Here is a 24,420-nt window from a genome sequence, read left to right as displayed (position 1 = left end):
AACCACGACTTGGCCAGACGGCTATGCCAGGCGCTCCTTCTCCCGACCGACATCGAGGCCATGAAGAATCAGCGGATCTCTGATATGCTGTCTTCATTCTACCCGACGATGATCCGGGTAAGTCTCCCTCTTCTTTGTTTTCATTATTGTTCCTGCAAGTTCGGTCTTCTGACGGTCGGCTTTATTTTGTGCAGCTGATTTATAACATATCCGAGCTAGAGGCCGGATATCGAAAATTCGGCGATCTGCGCGCGGCTTGGAAAGACAAGGCCGCGGCTGCCGAAGCCGACAAGGTCATTCTGGTCGACCAGCTGCAGCAGTCGGTCGACCGGGAGGGCCGGCTTGAAGGGGAGATCTCTCGTCTTACCGATGAGGTCTCCCGACTCACAGGCGCCTTGGCGACTTCGGAGTTCGAGCTGCAGTCGACTCGGGACGACGCCAAGAAGAAGTCCCGAACCGTCCGTCGACTACGTCACGAGAGGGACAGCTTCGCCAAGGAGCTCAAGGCTGAACGTGAGCAGCTCCGAGTAAGCCTCGGGAACCTCGCTAAGGCCGAAGAAAGTCTGTCCATCGCTCAGGCCGACGCAGACATCGCGAGGGCAGAAGCGGAGTCGGCGAAGGAAGCCATGGGTCGGGCTATAGAAGACTTCCGCGACTCGGAAGAGTACTGGGAAGAACTTCTGGAGAGCGGCTTCCTCTCATACCGAGTGGGGTACGAGGACGCTCGGAAAGCCGTTCGGAGCTTGTACCCGGAGCTCGACCTCGGCAGCATCGTTCCGCCAGAGCCGGAGGCCCCAGCTGCGGAGGAGACGGCCGACCCATCGCCGGGAGGTCGCACCACCAGAGCGGAAGCCGAAGCAGATGCGGAGCAGGCCACCGAAGGTCAAGCAGCCCCGACTCCTGAAGCCCGAGTAGATTCGCCGACCGTCCCTGATCTCCGCCCGATGGAAGAGGCCGATTCTGAGGACTAGTCGGTCTTTTACTTTTCTTTACTTCTATATATTATACTTGTATTCGGGCTTCGGCCCAGTTTTGTAAACTTAACCCGAACTTCAATGAAATCGAAGTCAAAATTTTTTTAACTTGAACCTTTCTCCTTTGTATGTCTCTCTTCTTTCATGTGTCGTGGGATACTTTTGAACACATAAGTCGCTAGCCCGATAGATTAGTTAGGACGTTCGGTAGCGCGCGCCGCTGCAAAGGCAGAGCGAATTCCGACTTTGGATCAGCCTTCCGATTGTCGTATAATCCAACGATCGAGGGCTTAAGTCGGACGTCTGTCGCCCGGTTATGAGTCGGGCGTGTTCATCGAGTCGAAAGCCGACCGACCATCGGGCAAGACTCGATGGTCGGATCATTTCATAGGGTCCGGCAGTCGAATGTCTTTCGATGCGTTCAGTCGTATGGCGTCCGACGCGTTTAGTCGGAGAAGCGATGACAAGTCGTATGGCGTCTGACGCGTTTAGTCGGGGAAGCGATGACAAGTCGGATCCCAATACCCTTACGTCGGGTACTTACGTCGCGCTGCGTGATAGACGGTGGTAAGCCGAATATCCTTCGACCGGCCGTTGCTCGGTCGGTGAGTCGTGAACGCGACAGTGGTTGCGTCGGCGTTTTGCCTTTCTTGGTCGGGGCTAAATCGGCGAGTCAGCCGATCGTTTGGCCCGAGAGTTCGACCGTAGAAGGAGTGTAACTCCCATTGTCATGGATATATCGGCCCTTGTAAGCGTCCGATGCATCATCGGTGATCAGACCGTCGGTCCCCAGTGGAACGTTAAGTCCGAGTCGGGACGTCGGGGCTCGTACTTCTTAGTGAGCGCCGACCAACAGTCGAAGAGTCGAGATTCCAGACTCCGAAATTTGAAACTGAATTTATATTCCGAGTGAACGGGTACAAAGTTTATTGGTAATACAACTTTAGGTTGTCGGCATTCCAGGTCCGGAGAATGGGGTTCCCTTCCAGAGTCTCCAGCCGGTAGGCTCTCGGCCCGTAGGTGTCTGCTACCATGTAGGGCCCTTCCCAGTTCGGAGCTAGCTTCCCTTGGTCTAGAGGCTTCGAGACTTCTGCCTTTCTTAGGACTAGGTCCCCAGGCCTGAAGAGCTTTGGTTTGACCTTGGCATTGTAATATCGGGCCACTTTCTGTCAGTAAGAGGCCATGCGAAGTTGAGCCTCGCTCCGAAGCTCGGGGAGGAGGTCTAGATCGGCTCTCCGGCACTCAGAGTTGCCCGGCTCTTGGTACTGCTCGACTCTAGTTGATGGTAGCCCGATCTCGAGCGGTATCATCGCTTCCGTCCCATAGGCCAAACTGAAAGGTGACTCCCGGTCGGGACACGGGGGGTCGTCCGGTATGCCCACAGGACGGAGTTCAACTCCTCGACCCAAAGGCCTTTAGCTTCATTCAGTCGGGTTTTGAGCCCATGCAGTATGGTCCGATTGGTTACCTCGACTTCACCGTTGGACTGTGGGTGCCCGACCGAAGTCAGTCGGTGCGTGATGTGAAATCTCACGCAGAAGTCTCTGAAGTCCTGATTGTCGAACTGTCGTCCGTTGTCGGTGATAATGGTGTGCGGCAATCCGAACCTGAAGATGATGGATTTCTGGACGAAGTCCTCCATCTTCCGCTCGGTAATCTACGCCAGAGGCTCGGCTTCCACCCACTTGGTGAAGTAGTCGATGGCGACGACTATGAACTTTCTTTGGCCAGATACCGGAGGGAAAGGACCGAGAATGTCGACCCCCCATTGGACGAAGGGCCATGGGGCGACAATAGGAGTGATTTGGCTGGCTGGTCGATGTTGTACGTTGGTGTACCTCTGACATGGCTCACACTTCCGAACCAACTCAGCCGCATCCTTCCTCATGGTGGGCCAGTAGTAACCCTGCCGCAGGACCTTGTAGGCCAAGGATTTGCCCCCCAAGTGATTTTCGCAGATCCCTTCGTGCACCTCTCTGAGCGCATAGTCTACGTCGGTCGGTCCCAAGCATCTGAGCAAGGGAAGGGAGAACGACCTTTTGTAGAGTCGGCCATCCATTATCACGTATTGGGAGGCCAACCATCGGAGCCGTCTGGCCTCCGTGGGATCTTCAGAACTAACCCCGTCGGTCAGGTACCGAACAATCGGGTCCATCCAGCTTGGTTCGGCCGTCAGTTGTAGCACCTCCTCGGCCCTGTCGATGCTCGGCCGCTCGAGATTCTCCACGAGCGTCCGGCCTAAAGCGTCGTAAGCTGAAGTCGCCAGCCTGGAGAGTGCGTCGGCCCGGGCGTTCTCCGACCTGGGGATATGGGAGATCTCGAAATATCCAAGGCGCGCCACAAGATCCTTCACTTTCTGGAGATATTTTGCCATGGCTGGATCTCGCACCTCGAATTCGTCCTTGACCTACCCCACGATTAGCTAAGAATCGGAGAATATTCGGAGGCTGTCGATCCCAAGTTTCTTTGCTATCCTCAAGTCGGCGAGGAGCGCTTCATACTCGGCTTGATTGTTGGAGGCTTTAAAGTCGAATCGGAGGGCGTACTCAGTGACTACCCCCTCCGAGTTAGTGAGCAGGAATCCGGCCCCGCTCCCCTGAGTGTTTGAAGCTCCGTCGATGTGCAGTACCCAGGTGGACCCCGGGTCAGGCTTAGAAATCGCAGTTCCTCCGGGGTTCTCGCCTCCCGATCCTCGGTCGGCCGTCAGGCATTCTGCAATGAAGTCGGCCAGGACCTGGGCCTTTAAGGCAGGTCGCGGTCGGTACTGTATGTCGAACTCGCTGAGCTTCATCGCCCATTTCGCCAGTCGTCCCGATGTGTCGGGTCGGCGCAATATCGCCCTCAGAGGCTGGTTGGTGAGGACCACAATGGCATGCACTTGAAAGTATGGACGGAGTCGTTGCGCAGACACGGTCAGGGCAAAAATCATCTTTTCTGTCTCCGAGTACCGAGCTTCGGCACCACGGAGCACTTTGCTGGTGTAGTATATAGGTTGATGAACTCGGCTCTCGTTCTCTCGGACGAGCACCGAGCTAACCGCCTCGGGGGAAGTGGCCAAATAGAGATACAGCGTCTCCCCGACCTCCGGCTTCACAAGCAGCGGCGGAGAAGCCAAATACCTCTTCAGATCCTCGAAGGCCCGTTGGCACTCATCCGACCAAGAGAAGCCCTTCACCTGCCTCAGGGTCTTGAAGAACGAGAGGCATCTTTCAGCCGATCGAGAGATGAACCGGCTGAGAGCGATGATTTTTCCATTCAGCTGCTGGACCTCCTTCTTGGTGTTCGGGTGCCGCATGTCGATGATGGCCTTGATCTTCTCGGGGTTGGCCTCGATTCCACGTTGAGAAATGAGGAACCCGAGAAACTTCTCCGAAGTCACTCCAAAAGCGCACTTAGTCGGATTCAGCTTCATTCGGTGTTGTCGTAGAGTGCGAAAAACTTCTTCGAGATCTCGAACATGATCTGCGGTCTGTGCACTCTTTACCAGCATGTCGTCCACGTACACTTCCATGTTGCGCCCGATTTGGTCTTTAAAGACCTTATTGACGAGTCGCTGGTAAGTGGCTCCAGCATTCTTCAGCCCGAAGGGCATTACTCTATAGCAGTAGAGGCCCTTGGCGGTCACGAAGGCGGTGTGTTCCTCGTCTTCGGGCGCCATCCGGATTTGATTGTATCCGACGAAAGCATCCATGAAGCTGAGCAATCGGTGGCCGGACGTCGCGTCTACCAGCTGATCGATCTTTGGGAGTGGAAAGCTGTCCTTCGGGCAGGCACGGTTTAGGTCGGTGTAGTCGATGCATATCCTCCAACTCCCATTGGCCTTTTTGACCATAACGACGTTGGAGAGCCAATCGGGGTATGTAGTTTCTCTGATGAAGCCTGCCTCGAGTAGTTTGTCCACCTCTTCGTCGATGGCCTTCTGTCTTTCAGGAGCAAAAGACCGTTTCTTCTGCCTCACCGGCCTCATCGCTGGATCGATGTTGAGTCGGTGTGTTATTGTCTCCGGGGGGATGCCCGACATATCAGCTGCCGACCAAGCGAATATGTCGGCATTGGCCTTCAGCAGCTCCGCCAACCGCCGTCGTTCGGGGTCGGGTAATTGAGACCCGACCCATACCTTTCGGTCGGGATTCTCCGCTATCGGGATGGGAACAAGCTGTTCGGCCGGTTCACCACATTCTTCCTCCTCTCGTTGGTCCAACTTGTCGACTGTTAGGGAGCCCTTCAACTCCTCATTTTAAGCGGAGATCTGGAAGCATCGTCGGGCGAGTTGTTGGTCTCCGCGCATCTCCCCGACTCCATTTTTGGTCGGGAACCGAACCAGGAGATGATACGTCGAAACTATCGCCTTGAGGGCGTTTAGTCCGGGTCTTCCAAGTATGGCGTTGTAGGCCGAGGGTACTTGGACGACCGCAAAAGTCAAGTGGACCGTGCTTTGTCGTGGTTCGGTTCCAACCGTCACGGGCAAAGTAACTTCCCCTTCCACTGTGACCGCATCCCCAACGAAGCCTATCAAGGGTGTAGAGACTTTCTTGAGTCGGTCGGTCGACAGTCGCATCCGAGAGAAGGTCGAGTAAAACAAAATATTCGTTGAACTTTCATTATCTACAAAGATTCTTTTCACATCATAATTTGCTATTGTTGCCAAGACAACAACAGCGTCGTCATGGGGAGTCTGGATGCCTCGAACATCTTCATCTGTAAAAGTAATTACATCGTCCGGGCGCAGTTTCTTCGTTGGCTCCCCTCCAGCAGACGTCCCCGGGCCCAGTCGTTTGGAAATCATATTGATGACCCCGGTCGTAGGCTGATTAGTTGTTGCTTCTTCAGTCGGCTGGGGTCGTTGGTCGGCAACGGGGTGAGTCGGCGGGTTCCTCCGGAATTTGCCGAGATATCCCCGGCGTATGAGAGCTTCGATCTCATCCTTAAGTTGGATGCATTGCTCGGTATTGTAGTCGTGGCCCCGGTGGAATCGACAGTACTTCCGCCGGTCGAGGCCCTTTGCCTTCAGCGGCGGAGGCCGCCGCAGGTACTCTTCCCCTTCGATCTCCATCAAAATCTGCGCACGAGGAGCAGAGAGAGGAGTGTAGGAGTCATACCTGGGGCGTGTCGGCCTTGGACTCCGTCGTCGGGGCGACCTCTGATTCCGTTGTGGGGGTGAGACCCGACTGACGGTCGGGGGCCTGCTAGGCTCGGCGGGGGCCGATCCTTCCTTCGCTTCTCCTTTGGGCCCTTAGACTCGGTCAGACGTCGGTCGGAAGCTCCTTCATCTGCGCGCATGTACTTGTATGCGCGCTCCAGCAATTCTGCGTACGTTCGGAGGAGGATCTTGTCCAAGGAATAAGTAAATCGGGATGCCCTCAGCCTCCGCTTCATGGTCGAAATGGCCATGTCTTCGTTGAGGTCCCGGACCTCGAGCGTGGCCGCGTTGAATCGCGTCACAAAGTATCGGAGCGTCTCATTTTCTCCCTGTTTGAGGAAAAAGAGGCTGTCCGAGGTTCGTGGCGGCTTCCGACTGGTGCTGAAGTGAGCCACGAAAGAATGCTCAAGCTGCCCAAAGGAGTGGATACTTTCGGGGCAAAGACCGGAGTACCAGGCCCTGACAGCCTTGCGGAGTGTGGCGGGGAAGCCGATGCAAAAAAGAGCATCGGTCGCCCCCTGGATCATCATGAGAGCCTTATAGCTCTCCAGGTGGTCGATTGGGTCGGTGGAGCCGTCGTAAGGCTCCACATGCGGCATCTTGAACCGATTGGGGATCGGTTCGTCGAGAATGAGTCGGGAGAGAGGTTGGGCGGTCTGGAAGTCGACGTCATTCGAGGACTTCTGTCCGTCTATCTGCAGCTGGTCAAGCCGACGGTCGATTTTTTCGAACCTGCGTTCGTAGTCGTCGATCCGTCGGTGCTGAGAGATCCCGGGGGTGGAGTCTCCGGAGGAATCCGAGAGAGAAGCGGACGGTGTTCGCAGTCGCTTCTCCTTCCTTGCTCGTTCCAGCTGGGAGGGAGATGGCCGTCGAGACCGATGGGCGTCGCACCGCGGCCGCTTCTCCTCCTCTCGGTGGGAGCGCTGTGACAGATGCTCCCCAGGAGGCGACGGAGACCGATGCGGGCGTCGGCGGCAGCTCCTGGAGGGCATCGGACGTGCCACCGGTTGTTCGGCCGGCGAGAGCGGCAGTCGGATTGGTTGTTGTTGAAGGCTCTTGACTGCGTCTGTCAGTACGGTCATCTGCCGCACAATCACCGTGATCTGTGCCTCCGTGGTCACCGCAGGATGCGGAGAGCTAGGTTCCGCCATGGAGGGTGGAGGAGAGGCCTCTTCCCGACGAGAAGAACGCCTCGCCGATCCGGTGACTCTCGACCGTTGAGCTCTTGTTCTTATCATCTTAGGAGATGTTTCGAGTTCCGTGGGGGTTACAATCCCTGATGCTGTCGATGAAGCACTACGCTCCCCCTATCTGGCGCGCCAATCTGTTGCGGCCAATCCCCTCGTCGCCTGATCGCCGGGAACGAGCGCCTGCAAAAGAAAGTCCGCACTGATCGCAGGTGGCTCCGGCGGGGACCCTCCGACGGTCAAGTCAGTGAGGAGACTAGGCAATAGTAGAAAAGAATCAAGAAGCTCAACGAGAGAGAGTGTAAGAGCGAGAGTTAGAGAGGAGGAGGGATTCAAGGGTTTCAAAAGGACCTCCCAGCACTGTTGCCTTCCCCGATATATATAGTGGAGCATGGTATGGCGCCGTCATTAATGGCGCAGACAATCAAAGAATTGTCAACTCACTGAGGACTGTCAGAGTCAGCGTGAGGTTGTCAAATCGCCGTGGGCTGTCAAATCGCTAGGGTTGACCCATGCCTTAGGTGGGATAATGCCCCTAGGCGGCAGTGCCGCATGCCGTTGTCAGGAGTGACAGTTTCCGACAGTCGTACGGCATTTGAAGGAGCCGACCGACTATAGGTCGGCGGCTAGTTGAGGGACGTCGGGTGGAAACTCGGAACCCCTCCGACAGTCAGTCGGACGCGCTGCAAGAGTCGGGCATCGGACTCCATAGTGCAGCCGATCGGGAGAGAGGAGAGGGTCTGCCCGACCGACGTATCCTCAGTCGGTCGGTAATGGCAGCCATCGGTCGGCAGAGTCGGGCGCCGGTCATGTAGGCCCGACGATGAGTCGGCGTGAGTGGGGTCGGTCGGTATTTCCCCAACAGAAGCAGATAGACAACTCTTTAAAAGAAGAGAGGGAAGAAAAGAAGTGAATTTTTTTACAGACAAATTCAAGTTTCTTTTTTTCTCCGTGTAAAAACATTACTGAGAGTTGATCTAATCAAATTAAGAAGTTGAAGATTAATTAACAACTAAATTCTTTGCTTCACCGATTATTGGAACTTTGAGCAATCAAGCGGAATACAAAATTTTATATACCTAAACATCCGATTGCTGCGGGAATCAACCATAATCTCCATATACACTTCATAAACACTTGTCATTACAGCACAGACAGGGATGCATTAATGGCCAAAATGTTCTAGAATTCTCAAGATTTACAGCCACACAGTGTCAGATTCCGATACCTGAAAACCTCATGAAAGCTTTCCAAGGAAGAAGAATTCTTTCAAGATTTCCAAACAACGGATCCATTCTAAAAACACCATTTCAAAATAATTTCACATCCAAAGTCACCGAAAGCTTATTTTAACACAAAGCCAGATCAATTTTCTACACATACCATCAAAATTGAGGATCAAACACGCAAAGAACAAACAAGATTTAATCTTTTTGCAATCCCGAGCTATAAAAACGTAAAAATAGATCAGAAAACTGAAAAATCACAAGATCAACAGACTTTCCGCCAAGAATCGGTGGGTTTCGGCATCATCCGAGACAAGCTAAAAGCGAACAAATCTAATGCGAAGCTAATGAAAAGAGTGGATCAAGATCGTACTCCTGGACAATTCTGAGGGTCTGATTGAACCTCGACTCGAGATTGGACCTTGCATTGCTGCTTCCCTTCTCCTTCTTCTTCTCCTCTTCTCTTGCGTTCCTCATGGCGTCGTCTTCTTCTCGGTTGTAATAATAATCAGCATGGCAGCATTGGCTTCTCTTTTTGCTGCTCGGTTCCTTCCACCTTTCCGACGCTCGAAAGAGAACTAGAAGGAGATGTGTGATACGTGAAGCCACCACAACGTTTAAGATTTGTATTGAAGAAATCTCAACCGTTGGTTTGGTGATCTTAGTTGATTGCGTCCGTTTGATCAGGTTTATGAGATTGGTGGGATAGGTGGTTAGATTCGTTACTAGTAACCAGAACAGGAAAGTAGGGTACCAAATGCATCCCAGAGAATAATGGTTTTGAGGTACAAATGCATTTTTAGGGCACTCACGGGTCATGTTTGACTGCTATTATTTTGTCACAATGTTATCGTTCATCCATTATTTTAACATGTGGCTTTGATTTAAAAAAAAAAGGGCCCGTGGGGGTGGGGGGGGGCGGGCGCATTAAACACCATCCGCTATTGAAACAAGATGAGAGCTTTGATTATTGCTGTAAATGTATGGCATGAGTTTGTTTTAAGTTGTAAGGTACAATCATCTTGTAAAAAATTATCATTTTCTCTTGTACTAATATAAAATTTTGTAATATTCATCTATAATTATCAACTAATTAAATAATTTATTTTATATTTTTATAATTTTTTATTGAATTAATATTTATTTTAAAAAAATATAAAAATAATATTTTTCTCAAAATATTTATCAAAATACTGTTCGAAACAAAATCGTCCTATGACTTTATGTGCTGATTTATCAAGTTTCACACCATGTGGATGTGAAGTCAGCAATTAGAGACCTATCATAGGACGACTTAAGACTTTAACTAGAATAAAAAAAAGCTAAATCACTCCTCGCACGGATCATCTCTTTTTGCATGCCAACCATAAAACGTTCGTACCAACATGCCATCCAAAAAAGAACGACCTAGTGGTCACCCCTTCATATCCAAAATTGAAGTCTCAATTTAATTTCCAAAACTTTCAAAAAATATTATTTGCATCTTCAACTTGATGAAGTGCTAATTTTGGTATTCTCCAAGTATCTTTATCTATTCAAATATTTTTGATTTTTTTAAAATATAAATTCAAATTTTTTCAACTTTATTTATAATTAATATGACAGAATATCTTAGAAATGATGGATAATCCTAAACTCCAACCATATAATCTATATCAAGCTCAATAATTAATTTTTTGTGCAGTCAATAGAAATTATAACATGTGCATTCAGATTAAAAAAAATTGTAATATTAATTTCAAAATAATGTAATCCAATAGTTGATGATTATAAAATTTTTTAGTAAAATATATATATATATATATATATATATATATATATATATATATATATATATATATATATATATATATATATATATATATATATATATACAAGTATCACAACTATCGAAAGGTGCATATATTAAGATATTAGAGTCTTCTCCATGCCTCTCATAAATGTGTGTCACTTCTGATCACTGTTGTAATGGCTCAGGCACGATATCAATCGATGGGAAGGAAGGTGTTGGGTGCAGCATATATCACAATTATATTGACAAAAAAGAGATTTCAAAAAATTGATAAAAGGGGCACTTAGCAGCGCCTCTACAATTCCAAGCTAGGATTTTCATAGGGATTTGGATGTCTTCCCCCGCTATGCGCCCCCCCCCCCCACCCCCAAAAAGAAATCTGCACTATAGCCTCTGAAATGGCTTCTATATAGGGTTCTTTAGCAAGCGTATGTTGGGGAACAAAATCTATGGGAGAATCCACCCCAGCTAACTTATCTTTCAACTTTTCAAAGAGAGGGGCAACCGAAACAAAATTACCTAAATAGGTAGATGAGGCAAAAGGTCCAGGTTGATTTGTAGCATTAATCTCCATTTGCATGGTCTCTGCATTTTGTTCTTGTTGAGAAATAGAGGAAGTGGATCCACTAATTGGCTTCTAGATTTCTTTAAAGACTTTTGTTGATAAAATATTTTGTTTAGGAGCCTTAGGAGCATCGTCATGCTGCTTATTTTCTAATTCTTCAACCACCAAAATCTTTGCTTATAGTGGAGAGGATCCAGGAGATCTATGCAATTCAGGTTTTGGGGGAGATCGCTTTCATTTTTCTTTGGATATAGATAAAGCAGCAGATTCAGAGACCTCCATGAGCTGGCTTTCTTCTGAGTTCTCATTAAAAGTAGTTACTAGAGGGGAGAATTTCGAAGGAGTTACAGTTGAAGGGGTCAAGGAATTAACAGTGATGGACTGAGATTTAGGAGGAGATCTCTTAAAGATCTTCTTTGGTTGCGTCTGGTCATTTGAAGAGAATCCTTTAGCAGAAGGATGAGTAGTAGCAGCTTGACCAACCTGAGGTAACGACGAGTCCATTAGAACCCTCGCAGCTCTAATCCAAGGGCCAAACACCAGTTTACTATCTGGCTCTCTTGATGAAATATGGCTGCAGGACTCTATGGTTTGCCTCAGCCTCCCACAGGAATAACACATTTCCAGTAATGAATTGCTACCAAAGTGTGTCCTTGACCCGCACTCGGGTCTCTGGATAAATATTTTTTAGTGCAGACCATCTGCTGTGCACCGTACCATATTTTTTTTTGAGTCCTGTGCACCGTATGATGCGGTGTATAATATACATCGCCTATCGCAGGATGAACAACCATATATGATCATGTACAATAAATATACATCCATACATGACCGTCCATTCACACAATAGACGATATATTATGTACCGTATGGCAACAAATATGCATTCATGCATGATCATCCATCACACGATAGACGATGTGCTGTGGTGCACAGCAAACAACCCAGACTCAATATTTTTAGTAATGTCTGTGAGCATACAAACTCCAGCATATCCCATGCAAGTGGAGGATTCAGTCCAGTCATCTAAATATAGAGAGGGGTACCCGCGGCAGATGCAATTTTCAGAATTTTATCCTTGTCCTAGAGCTCTTACAGGAGGTCAGAAAGCCGTAGCCAAATACGAGTTCGCCGGACAGAGTCTCTGCTCGGCTTAAACTTGGGTTTCTAACTCTCCAGGGCAAGAAGTTGCCCTGCAAGAGTCCATGGTCCTCGGTCCAAAATCTGAGTTTTGATCTCCACCGAGGGGCATTCAAAGAGAAGAAGACCCTCAGATAGGGATGAGGCATGAAGATCTTCAATCTCATTTCTTTTTGGATAAAATTTAAAGAAAAGCCTCGACCCAATAAATTACCAATCAGAGCCTTATGCCAGCGGATGCTAGATTTGTCACTGTCTTCATCTGAAAACACAATCACCTGAGAAAATCTTCGTTCCAAAGCCGCCACTTCATCCTCTGTTGCCCATCCCTTGCACAACCTGTGCCTAGGACTGGGGTGCGTCCGACGTCGATCCTCCGGTCTGATGCGGAGCAACACGAGGGGATGAGGTTGATTGAGAAGCATCGGACGATTTCCCTCGCTCTGAATGAGAGACATCTCGTGGAAGAACAGGACCAGTAGTAGAGTCCGTCGCACCATCTCCTAGAGACGTCCGTCGAGAGGCTCAAAGTTGGCCTATCAATGGATTTTTCCTTATCCGCCTTTGTCCCTTTGAGATTGGGACCCGTAACAAAGTCCAGCGAGTAAATCTCATCAAGATCCGGCGATCAACTTCCATCTCCAGCACTCTCGTTTCGCACGGAGTTCTTCTCCGTCGAAACAGGGAAGCTCGGATTCTCATCTATTGCCTCACCTTGTCTTCGGTCTGGACCACCACCGCAGCCTAACGACGAAGATCCCACCGAAATTGGTCGAACACCAGTTGAATCGGCCTCTTTTCCCCTGGAGAAGAAGCCCTAGTGACGGGTTTTTCTTCCTCTCTCTAAGCTCGGGTCTCTGCCATCCTAACGCATTTGATGCGGCCCCAAGTTGCATAAGTAATAATAATTTTCACGTACTTTTTTTTTTTTTGGTAGAATTTTCACATACCTTTGCTATAAAAGTTTTAGATGCGCAAAATTGTGGAGGATTTGCACTTACTCTCGGTGCCCCATGCTCCAACACCCACCATTCTTCCTAATTGCATGTTCCAGCTTTAAGACTTTAGCGAGTTATTAATCAAGATAAATAATACATTTCTAGCTATCTTGAACAAATTAACAGCCATATCGAAGCTGCCAATTTCAGTTGGATCTATCGGATTAGCCTACTCCATCGAATTTTTTACTATTTATCAATCTTAAAATTATTCAAATATTTTCTAAATAATATTTTTGTGCTTCACGATCTATCAGTACTTCATGATGCTTGATCACTATATTTCCTTTATCTATAAAAATATGTGGATACTTATCATTCTTTATTTATTTTGCTGTTTTAGTACTACATTGTTTCTCTTTTTTAGTACTATATTTTCTCTATTTATATTACTATTTACAGATTTTTTTAAAAAATTTTAGCGGATTGGTCTATTTAACCCGCAGCCCATAACGAGTTGGGTTAGGTTGGAGTTTTCCTATCCCGTCAGTTAAACAGACCAGCCCGTCCCATTTAGAGGTGGATTGTGACGGGTCGGGACAGACAGGTCTGTCTTGACAGCTCTGGTCAATTTTTAATTATCTAATTAAAGTAGTTTTTAGATCAACCAAAGACTAAGCTATAGTTAGAAGTGACACATGGGTCCGAAATGATTGATTTATTCAAATATATAATTTAACTAATTTTAAAATTTTTGCTTAAGCCCAACTCCAATTATCAAACCATATATGTTTTTCAATCTATATAGCCAACTCCCAAATATTTGCATAAAGAGCGAATTATATCTTTCATGTAAAAAAATGATTGATCTTCTTTTGCGATACAAATCATTGGATCATGCATTATATAGATTGCAAAGCACTCCAACAATCCTCTTCTATCTTCCATCCATCTGTACAGAAATGATTATTGTATGATCTAATGATGAATGTCACAAAAGAAGATGAATCATTTTTTTCATGCAAAATTTGGAATCTAAACTTATTGCATAATTAAACCCCCACCCAACTTTTCATGGATAAATCAGTGAGCATACACTTCACTTTTATTAAAAAAACAAATGTTATGTCTAGAAAAAAAAAACATCCAACGAGAGGTAAACTATGTAATGGATTGGATTTTTTTTTCTATGGCACAACATGGACAATGTCATTTGGATCAATGGGACGGCTGTTTCATGAGCTCTCAGAATATTTTATTTTTAATTTTGTTAGATGTATTCGTACTAGAATTGTATGAACTATCCATCTTCATAAAAAAAAAAAATATTTATCAAGTTGTAAATAATAATTAAAAAATATGAGTCGATCACGACCATCCATCTCCCTCGCATGTTTTTTTAATTCAAAAGTTTACGGTTTGAAATTGAAATCGGGATCATAATTATTATATTTCTTGATGCATTTAGTTTGTGACTAAATCAAAATAAGAAGAAGATTGGATTATTAGAGAAGCATGAGAATTTGATTTTGAGGGATTATGATATTTTTATTGTCCTCCAAAATCAAAATGAAACATGAGAATAAGAATGAGTAATTTTTATTCTAACTATTTAGTTGGAAAGAATCTTGTTGGGTATAAAATACCCTCAGCCGAAGTTCTCAACGGGATTAACCCTCACGAGTCGTCCCCAACTCCGGCTGCAGACAGACCTCGTCCGGACTCCTACGAGAGCCGGACTCCGCCCACAACTCCGACCGCAAGCATACTCCGCCCGGACTCCTACGGGAGCCGGGCTCCGTCCACAACTCCAACTTCTGGTAAGCGCCGTCCGGACTCCTACGGGAGCCGGGCTCCGTCCCCAACTTCAACCGCAAGGAAGACTCCGCTCGGACTCCTACGGGAGCCGGGCTCCGTCACCAACTTCAACCGCAAGGAAGACTCCGTCCGGACTCTTACGGGAGCCGGGCTCCGTCCCCAACTTCAACTGCTGGTAAGCTCCGTCCGGACTCCTATGGGAGCCGGACTTCGCCCCTGACTTTAATTGCAGGAAGGCTCCGCTCGGACCCCTACGGGAGCCGGGCTCCGTCACCAACCTCAACCGCTGGTAAGCTTCATCCAGACTCCTATGGGAGCCGGACTTCGCCCCTGACTTTAATTGCAGGTAGACTTTGACCGGACTCCTACGGGAGCCTGATCTCGCCAGCTACAGGGAGACTTCGTCCGAACTCCTATGGGAGCCGGACTCCGCCCACAACTCCGACCGCAAGTAGACTCCGCCCGAACTCCTACGGGAGCCGGGCTCCGTCACCAACTTCAACTGCTGGTAAACTTCGTCCGGACTCCTACAGGAGCCGGACTTCGCCCCTGACTTTAATTGCAGGAAGGCTCCGCCCGGACCCCCATGGGAGCCGGGCCTCGTCCCCGACTTTGACTGCAGACAGACCTCGTCCGGACTCCTACGGGAGCCGGACTCCGCCCACAACTCCGACCGCAAGCAGACTCCGCCCGGACTCCTACGGGAGCCGGGCTCCGTCACCAACTTCAACCAATGGTAAGCTTCGTCCGGACTCCTACGGGAGTCGGACTTCGCCCCTGACTTTAATTGCAGAAAGACTCCGCCCGGACCCCTACGGGAGCCGGGCCTCGTCCCTGACTCCGGCTGCAGACAGACCTCGTCCGGACTCCTACGAGAGCCGAACTTCGCCCATAACTCCGACCGCAAGCAGACTCCGCCCGGACTCCTATGGGAGCTGATCATCGTCACCAACTTCAACCGCTGGTAAGCTTTGTCCGGACTTCTATGGGAGCCGGACTTAGCCCCTGACTTTAATTGCAGGAAGACTCCACCCGGACCCCTATGGGATCCAGGCCTCGTCCCCGACTCCGACTGCAGGCAGACCTCGTCCGGACTCCTACGGGAGCCGGACTCCGCCCACAACTCCGACTGCAAGCAGACTCCGCCCGAACTCCTACGAGAGCCGGGCTCCGTCACCAACTTCAACTGCTGGTAAGCTTCGTCCGGACTCCTACGGGAGCCAGACTTCGCCCCTGACTTTAATTGCAGGAAGACTCCGCCCGGACCCCTACGGGAGCCGGGCCTCGTCCCCGACTCTGGCTACAGACAGACCTCGTCCGGACTCCTACGGGAGTCGGACTCCGCCCACAACTCCGACCGCAAGCAAACTCCACCTGGACTCCTACGGGAGTCGAGCTCCGTCACCAATTTCAACCGCTGGTAAGCTTCGTCCGGACTCCTACGGGAGCTGGACTTCACCTCTGACTTTAATTATAGGAAGACTCCGCCCGGACCCCTACAGGAGCCGGGCCTCGTCCCCGACTCCACTGCAGACAGATCTCGTCCGGACTCCTACGAGAGCCAGACTCCGCCCACAACTCCGACCGCAAGCAGACTCCGCTCGGACTCCTACGGGAGCCGGGCTCCGTCACCAACTTCAACCGCTGGTAAGCTTCGTCCGGACTCTTACGGGAGCCGAACTTAGCCCCTGACTTTAATTACAGGAAGACTCTGCCCGGACCCCTACGGGAGCCGGGCCTCATCCCCGACTCCGGCTGCAGATAGACCTCGTCCGGACTTCTACGGGAGCCGGACTTCGCCCACAACTCCGACCGCAAGCAGACTCCGTGCGGACTCCTATGGGAGCCGGGCTCCGTCACCAACCTCAACTACTGGTAAGCTTCGTCCGAACTCCTACGGGAGCCGGACTTCGCTCCTGACTTTAATTGCAGGAAGGCTCCACCCGGACCCCTACGGGAGCCGGGCCTCATCCCCGACTCCGACTGCAGACAGACCTCGTCCGGACTCCTACAGAAGCAGGACTCCGCCCACAACTCCGACCGCAAGCAGACTCCACCCGGACTCCTACGGGAGCCGGGCTCCGTCACCAACTTTAACTGCTGGTAAGCTTCGTCCGAACTCCTACGGGAGCCGGACTTCGCCTCTGACTTTAATTGCAGGAAGACTCCGCCCGGACCCCTACGGGAGTCGGACCCCATCCCCGACTTCGACTGAAGGAAGACTTCGTCCGGACTCTTACGGGAGCCGGACTCCGGGCTCCTCTTAAATGGATAGCTAACCACCCCTCTCCGCCAGACACTCCAACCGAACTTCAGCCGACAGGTCTGCACTCTCTAGCGTGACGCAGCAACGGCTATGATCCTGCTCCACTTCCGGAGACGGATTCCATGCTGCTCCATTACTCCCTGGCAGGCCACAGTAACAGATAATGCTACTCCACTCCCTGTGGCGGACCCTACGCAGCTCCATTACTTCCTGACAGGCCGTACTAACGGCCACGATTCTGCTCCACCCCCTGCAGCGGATCTGGTGAGATTCCACCACTCCCTGACGAGTCACGACAACGGACGCCGCTCCACTCCCCGCAACTGATTCCACATGGCGAGCTACGGCGACAGCCATGATTCCGCTCCACTATCCTTCGCAATAAATTCCTCCTGACTATGGACAGTCCACTACCAGACGGTTATGAACGTCGCTATCAGTCTGTTGTATCATCCGCCTATAAAAAGGGAAACCCCAGATATGTTATTCTCTAAGCTCTCATTTTTTACCTAGAAACTCTGCTAAAATTTTTGTTCGAGCACTCCATTCTTGTTGAGGCAGAGAACTGACTTGAGCATCGGAGGGTCTTGCCGGAGCAACCCCACCTCCGGTTTGGACTTCTTTTGCAGGTCCCGACGGCGACCGCGACTCCCTCGACTCCAGCTTCTCCGGTGCAGACAGATTTTTGCACCAACAGGATTGGCGCTAGAGGAAGGGGTGTATCTTTGCAATATCCTTGTTCTTAAAGGAGTGCTCAACGGGACCACCCCCGGGCATCTTTTCCGGCATCCTCTCCTCCTTCCTCTACTTGGTCTTTGCTCGATGCCTCCCCGCAAGGCATCCACGCGACGATCCACGACCTCCGCAGCCAGATCTCAGGCTCCGACCTTACCTCCTGTTTTCCAACCTCCTCCTCCTCCTCCGACGACAGTGGTTGGTGTGGAGCAGTTTGATCTGCTAGCGCAGCAGGTCAGAGGCCTCACTGAAGCTGTGCAGACCATGCAGCAGCAGCAGCAGCCGCAGGCATCAGTGCGCCTGGAAAGGGTGTCATCGGAACACCAGAATCCGACGGTGGGGCGGGCCACTTGGGCCAGTCGTCCCATCTTTCCTGGGAAGACGAATCCGATGGTGGAGAGCCCTCAATCGGATCACGACTCCACCCCTGGAAGATCCCTGCCCCCATTCTGCCAGAGGACCCTCGAGACCCGAAGTTGAGAGAATTTCCTAGACCGGAGACTCCAAGAGATGAACCGGCGGATCGAAGAACTCCACCACGCTCCCTCCGCTTATGGTGAGGATATTTGCACTGACCCTCCCTTTTCTCAAATGATCATGCAGGAACCGATCCCACCAAACTTCAAACTCCCCCAGTTCGAAAGCTACGACGGGACTTCGAACCCGGTTGATCATCTGAAAGCCTTCCGGATGATGATGCTGCTTCATGGCACTCCCGATGCCATTCTATGCCAAGCCTTCCCATCCACCTTGAAGGGAGCGGCGAGAAACTGGTACTCGGCACTGAAGCTGGGTACCATCTTTTCCTTCGATCAGATGAGCCACCAATTCGTAGCCCATTTTGTCAGCAGTCGGCGCCTCCGGAAGGGTTCGAAGTCCCTCATCAATATCAAGCAGAGGGAAGGAGATTCCATTCGGGCCTACATCAACCATTTCAATGTCGCAACACTAGAGGTCCAGAATTTGGACCAATCAGTCGCAATGGCCGCTCTGAAGGGTGGCCTTCAGAAGAATAACCTTTTGTTCTCTCTGGAGAAGTACCTCAGGGATTTTGCTGATTTGTTGGCTCGGACTGAAGGGTACACCCGAGTGGAAGAAGCCTTCAAAATAAAGAATGAGGAGACCGCGAGAGAGCGGCAGGCGGGAGACTCGAGTAAGCCCGCAGTCGAAAAAAGGTCGAGAGAAGCTCGGCCGCATTCTCGATCCCCTCCTGGGCACAAGCGTGCCCATACTCTACCCCGGGTACGCAGGCAGAGAAGTCTGGATCGCGGGGTTCGGCGGAATTCTCCATCCGGAAGATTCCGCAACTATGCCCCCCTCAATGCCTCGAAGACCCAGGTACTGATGGAGGTCAGGGAGCAGCTCCCTAGGCCAGAGAGGATGCGCACACACCCCGGGAAGCGCAACCCCAACAAGTTCTGTCTCTACCACCGCGACCACGGCCACGACATGGAAGAATGCATCCAGCTCCGAGACGAGATCGAGGAGCTCATCCGACGAGGTCGACTCGACAGGTTCATCCGATGCCGGCCTGAGGGTAGAGAAGATTGGCCAAGGGCCCTACCACAACCTGAACCGCCAAGGAGGGAGGAGCAGCCCGGAGATCGGCCTCCAATTGAGACCATCGACTCCATCGCCGGAGGGCCTTAAGGAGGAGCAGACCTTCCAGTAAGCCCGCAGTCGAAAAAAGGTCGAGAGAAGCTCGGCCGCGTTCTCGATCCCCTCCTGGGCACAAGCATGCCCATACTCCACCTCGGGTACGCAGGTAGAGAAGTTCGGATCGCGGGATTCGATGGGGTTCTCCACCGGGAAGATTCCGCAACTACGCCCTCCTCAATGCCTCAAAGACCCAGGTACTGATGGAGGTCAGGGAGAAGCTCCCTAGGCCAGAGAGGATGCGCACACACCCCGGGAAGTGCAACCCCAACAAGTTCTGTCTCTACCACCGTGACCACGGCCACGACACAGAGGAATGCATCCAGCTCCAAGACGAGATCGAGGAGCTCATCCGATGAGGTCGACTCGACAGGTTCATCCGACGTCGGCCTGAGGGTAGAGAAGATTGGCCAAGGGCCCTACTGCAACTTGAACCGCCAAGGAGGGAGGAGTAGCCCGGAAATCGGCCTCCAATTAGGACCATCGACTCCATCGCCGGAGGGCCTCAAGGAGGAGCAGACCTTCCACGACCATGGAACTCGGAAAACCTGTAAATGTATCGCTTACGACTTTGTCCTGAACCTAAATTCCTTTCGACTTTGCATGCTCCTCCCATTTGGCATGGATTTGTTATGACTGGGGATAACCCCTTCAAACAATTAAAACAAGGTTATGTTAGGAACGGGAGGAGAACCTCATCCTAACATAACTAAAATGAAAGTCCGATTATCTTGAGATCGAATTGGGGGAGAGGCCTTATAACGCCCGAATGTGCCCCCACAGCCATGTCAGGAACAGGAGGAGAACCTCGTCCTGGCATGAGCAAAGTCAAAGGTCCGATTCTTTTAGACCGGATGAGGGGAGAGGCCTTACAATGCCCTAATGCGCCCCCACAGCTATGTCAGAAACAGGAGGAGAACCTCGTCCTGACATGAGCAAAGTCAAACGCCCGGTTCTTTTAGACCGGATGGGGGGAGAGGCCTTACAACGCCCTAATGCGCCCCCACAGCCATGTCAGGAACAGGAGGAGAACCTCATCCTGACATGAGCAAAGTCAAAGGCCCGATTCTTTTAGACCGGATGGGGGGAGAGGCCTTACAACACCCTAATGTGCCCCCACAGCCATGTCAGGAACAGGAGGAGAACCTCATCCTGACATGAGCAAAATCGAAGGCCCGGTTCTTTTAGACCGGATGGGGGGAGAGACCCTTGCAATGGCCCTTATGTGCCCCCGCGGCCCCATTGAGAACAGGAGGAGAACCTTGTCCTAACCTGAGCTGAGATCGACTACGTCAGGAATGAAAGGAGAACTTCGTCCTGACGGTGACGAAACTCGACCGCCCAACAAGATCGGATGAAGGGGAAAGGCCCCTCAGCGGCACCTTCACACTTCTACGTAACTCTGCAAAAAGCAAGGGGAGGGCCCTCACTCTGAAAAGAGGAGAGAAATTAAAAAGAAAGAGCGACGAACTACGTCGGAAACAGATGAAGGACAAACCACACCAAAGACCTAAGGAACCTCGTCTCAACAAAGACGGGAAGTTCCTACCAAACACCCCCGGCCTCTAAGAAGGCTCTCGACATAGGTCAAGAAGACAGCGATGCCTCCGAAGTAATGCGGAGTTCAGACCACCAAGCTCGAGCCTACGGCCACGAACGACGAGGAAAGCAAACCAGCGCATCGACGACTGGGCACCTCCAAACGACGTCAACGTCAGATAAGTCGAACGACAAGAGAAGTTCGGCGGATGATAATTTAATACAATATGCGGATGAGATAACACAAAATTCTCTTTTCATTCCATTTGCAAAATATACACCACGAAGCCCAGAAGGCCAAAGGAAGAAAAGCAAAACGACAAAAGCGAGATAAAACAACAAAAAGAAAAATGTATACATGAAAAGACAGAAGGCCAAGAAGAGCCCTAGGGAAGCTCTGCTCCTTCCGACCTAGAATTATCTACTCCACCCCTTATCCAGGACTGCCTCAGATTCTCAACTTCTTCTTCTAACTCTCTCTTTTTCAGCAGCGTGTCCTGGAGCGCCCGACGAAGCCGCTGGCTTTCGGTCTCTGCCTCTCGACGCCTCTTTCTCAGGACCTCAGATTTCGCCTCCGCATCCGTGACGGCCTGCTGCTCGTATGCCAGTTGGATCTTCAATTGCTGCAGCTCAGCCGTCCTTTCCCCGAGGGCGACAGAAAGCCCTTCGACGGTTCCTCTTAGGGACTGGAGTTCATTAGAATCTCGAGCAGAAGTAAGCTGAGCCCTGTCAGCCAGCTGCCTCTGAAGATGGCCGACTTCGTCGGCCGCCACCCTGAGTCTCCCTTTATATTCATCCACTTGCCTGCGCTAACCGGCCCGATGCATGTCGTAGCTCACCTCGACGTCCTGAAGCTGCTGCTGAAGGTCGGAGACCTTCTTCGACCACTCCCGGTCGCCGTCGGCCCGAGCCAAGAGTCGGGATGAACTTCTTTCCAGCTGGCCGATCCTTTCCTTCGCAGCCGACAGTTCCACCCTGAGAGCACTAATCTTGACAGCTTGAGCCCAAATTCGGTCGCTAGCGCTCTTCTTGTATTCCTCAAGCTCCTTCGCGAAGTCCGCCTTCCTCTGGCTATACTCCATGATCCCTTTCACGTGGAGATTCCGAAAGCGGGTGGCCTCCGAGGTGGCTTCAGAGTAACCCTCCTTTAACCTGCGAAGCTCGCCTTCCATCTTCTTCGACCTTTTCATCGCGTGAAGAACCTCCTTCTTCAGCCGCTGGATCGTGGACTTCAGCGGGATCCCCTGGGGCAGGGGAAGTGCCTTGGCAGGATACTGCCATCGAGAGACAGAAGCGTCAAGGCGCGTCTCATTGCAGAAAGAAAAATAAAAAGGGGGGAAGGGGGAGAAGAGAAGCCATCCACGGTGAGAAATTTAATTTTTTTGATTGAATGATTCTTGAAGATAAAAAGGAAAAGAAAAATTACGGTAAAATAAAGATACAAGGTCGGAGGTCTCAGACCTCAGAAGCAGGAGTTGGAGAGCTCGGTGTTCCTGGAGGGGGGGCTGCGGCAGCAGTAGCGGCAGGAGAAGGATCGGCCTCATCCTCAGACTCCTCACCCAAGAAGTTGAGGTCGAGCTCGAAAAATTTTCTGACCACCTTCTCCTGGCAGAGCTCGAACCCCTTGATGAATGCTTCTTGACCGAACCTGACGTTCAAGTCCCTCATCTCTGCGGAGGTCTTGAACTCCTCCACTGCAAGAACCCTGACCTCCGAGACCAGGACCGAAATCTGCTCCGCCAAGTTGGCGACCTCGGCCTCCGCCTTCCTCACCGTCTCCTCCGAGGTCTGCCTCTCTTCTTCCCGGGCCTGCTTTTCTCTTTCCAGGGTCTCCTGAAGGGCAACTACTTCGGCTGCCTTTTCTTTGAGGCGAGCGACCTCGGCCCGATGACACTCCTCCACCTGGATGGCATCCCTCCTCGCCCGATTCGTTGCCTCGATATTGGCGAGGAGCTGGTGCCCAATCTGCAACGACGACTAGGGGATCAGAGCAAGGGTCGAATAGTCGGTTAAATGAAGATTTGTTTACCTCGAGGAAGGATCCTATGGAGTCCCAAACCCGCTGCTCAGGATTGTCGCGGTCGATCCTCTCGACGACTTCAGGCAGAATGCAGCCGTCGATCAACCGCTTGATCAGGTCTCTGTCATTGAAGGGATTCTCTGGCTCCTCTTCGGAACCGAGGGACTCGTCAGCAGCGGCTCGGCGGCTACCCACCCTGCGAGCCACCGACTTCCTTCTCCTCCCCCTCTCGACTACGGGCGCCTCCATGGAGCGGACCCTCGAAACGAGAGCTCCAGTCGGCGGACTCCTTGAAGAGGCCCGGGGGGCCGTTGGTTCGACGTCCGAAGGAACGTCGATCGTGGGGGCCGCCTGGACAGGCACGGCCAGGCTCGTCTCCTCCATCTTGACCTTCTTTGCTGATCCGAAGACCGCGGTTGTTTGCCCAGCTATGCAACCCAAGAGGGGGGGGTGAATTGGGTTTATAAAAATTTTAAGCTTAACTTATGACTTATGAGAAATGTTTGACAAAGCTAAATAAATAGGGAGAGTAGAATTAATTCAAGGCTAATGGCAAGAGCAAGAATGCAAGAGAATAATGAAGAGTTAAAGAAGAGCAATTAGACACACACCAAACAAAAAGATTTATAGTTGTTCGGTGCCAACCTTGCACCTACATCCACTCTCCAAGCTCCTACTTGAGAATTTCAATCCACTAATCTTGTATTCAACCCGAATACAAACATCAAAAATTCTGACTCTAGCTATCCCAAGCTAGTCCACTTATTTTTCGGATACAAGCCAACCCAATACACTCCGATTCTAAGTTCGGATCAATCTTTCCTTGTTTTGGAATCCCTCCAAAATAAAAACAATCACTCAAACCGAGTATAGCAATCAATAGCACAAATAAGTACAAAGAAAGCTCCTTTAATGAGCGAATATGACTTTAAATATACTTTACTCAAAGAGAAGAAGATACTTTTGGATTTTCTCAAGGTGGTTGGAGACTTGAATGTGCACTTGAGGAGTTGGTGAGCTTGGATTAAAGGCTTCTTGAATACTTTGAGTGAGCTCTTGCTTAGGGCTGAAAAGTTTGCTTGAAATCCCTTTTTCAAAATCTCTCTTCTTGAATACTCTTCTTGATTCCCACCTTGTTGTCCCTTTTATAGCTTTAAGAAATAGTAGAAATCATTCTAGACTGAAAAAGAGCCGTTAGACCACATTAAATGAGCATTAAAAGCATTTAAAACGGGTTAAAAACTAGCCGTTGCAAAAAAATTCCGTCACAGGGGTCGACTCATGAGTCGACTCATGCCTGGGAGTCGACTCATGGGTCGACCTCTGTGAAAAATCATCACAGAATCGAACGGGATCCAAGGTTCTGTAAAACTGGCTTAAAATCCGCAGAGGTCGACTCATGAGTCGACTCATGCCTTGGAGGT

General features: G+C 50.6%; 1 protein-coding gene across 4 annotated transcripts in view; it reads right to left on the bottom strand.

The window, feature by feature from the left end:
- LOC105051472 (uncharacterized) overlaps positions 1-10,206 on the bottom strand; it is a 28,151-nt gene extending 17,945 nt beyond the window's left edge. For 3 of the 4 annotated variants that reach the window (XR_012134512.1, XM_073243892.1, XM_073243891.1), the window contains exon 1: positions 8,901-10,206. Coding sequence is in view for 3 of the 4 variants with exons in the window: in XM_073243892.1 (XP_073099993.1) it covers positions 8,901-9,346 (446 nt within the window). In the remaining variant the exon portion in view is untranslated. The remainder of the gene's footprint in view (positions 1-8,900) is intronic. The other variant, XM_073243890.1, reaches the window with a different exon arrangement.
- Positions 10,207-24,420: the final 14,214 nt, after the last annotated feature.

Source organism: Elaeis guineensis, chromosome 9 (genome assembly GCF_000442705.2).
Source record: "Elaeis guineensis isolate ETL-2024a chromosome 9, EG11, whole genome shotgun sequence".
In the NCBI taxonomy this organism is placed as follows: Eukaryota; Viridiplantae; Streptophyta; class Magnoliopsida; order Arecales; family Arecaceae; genus Elaeis; species Elaeis guineensis.
This window is presented reverse-complemented; position numbering and strand designations above follow the sequence as displayed.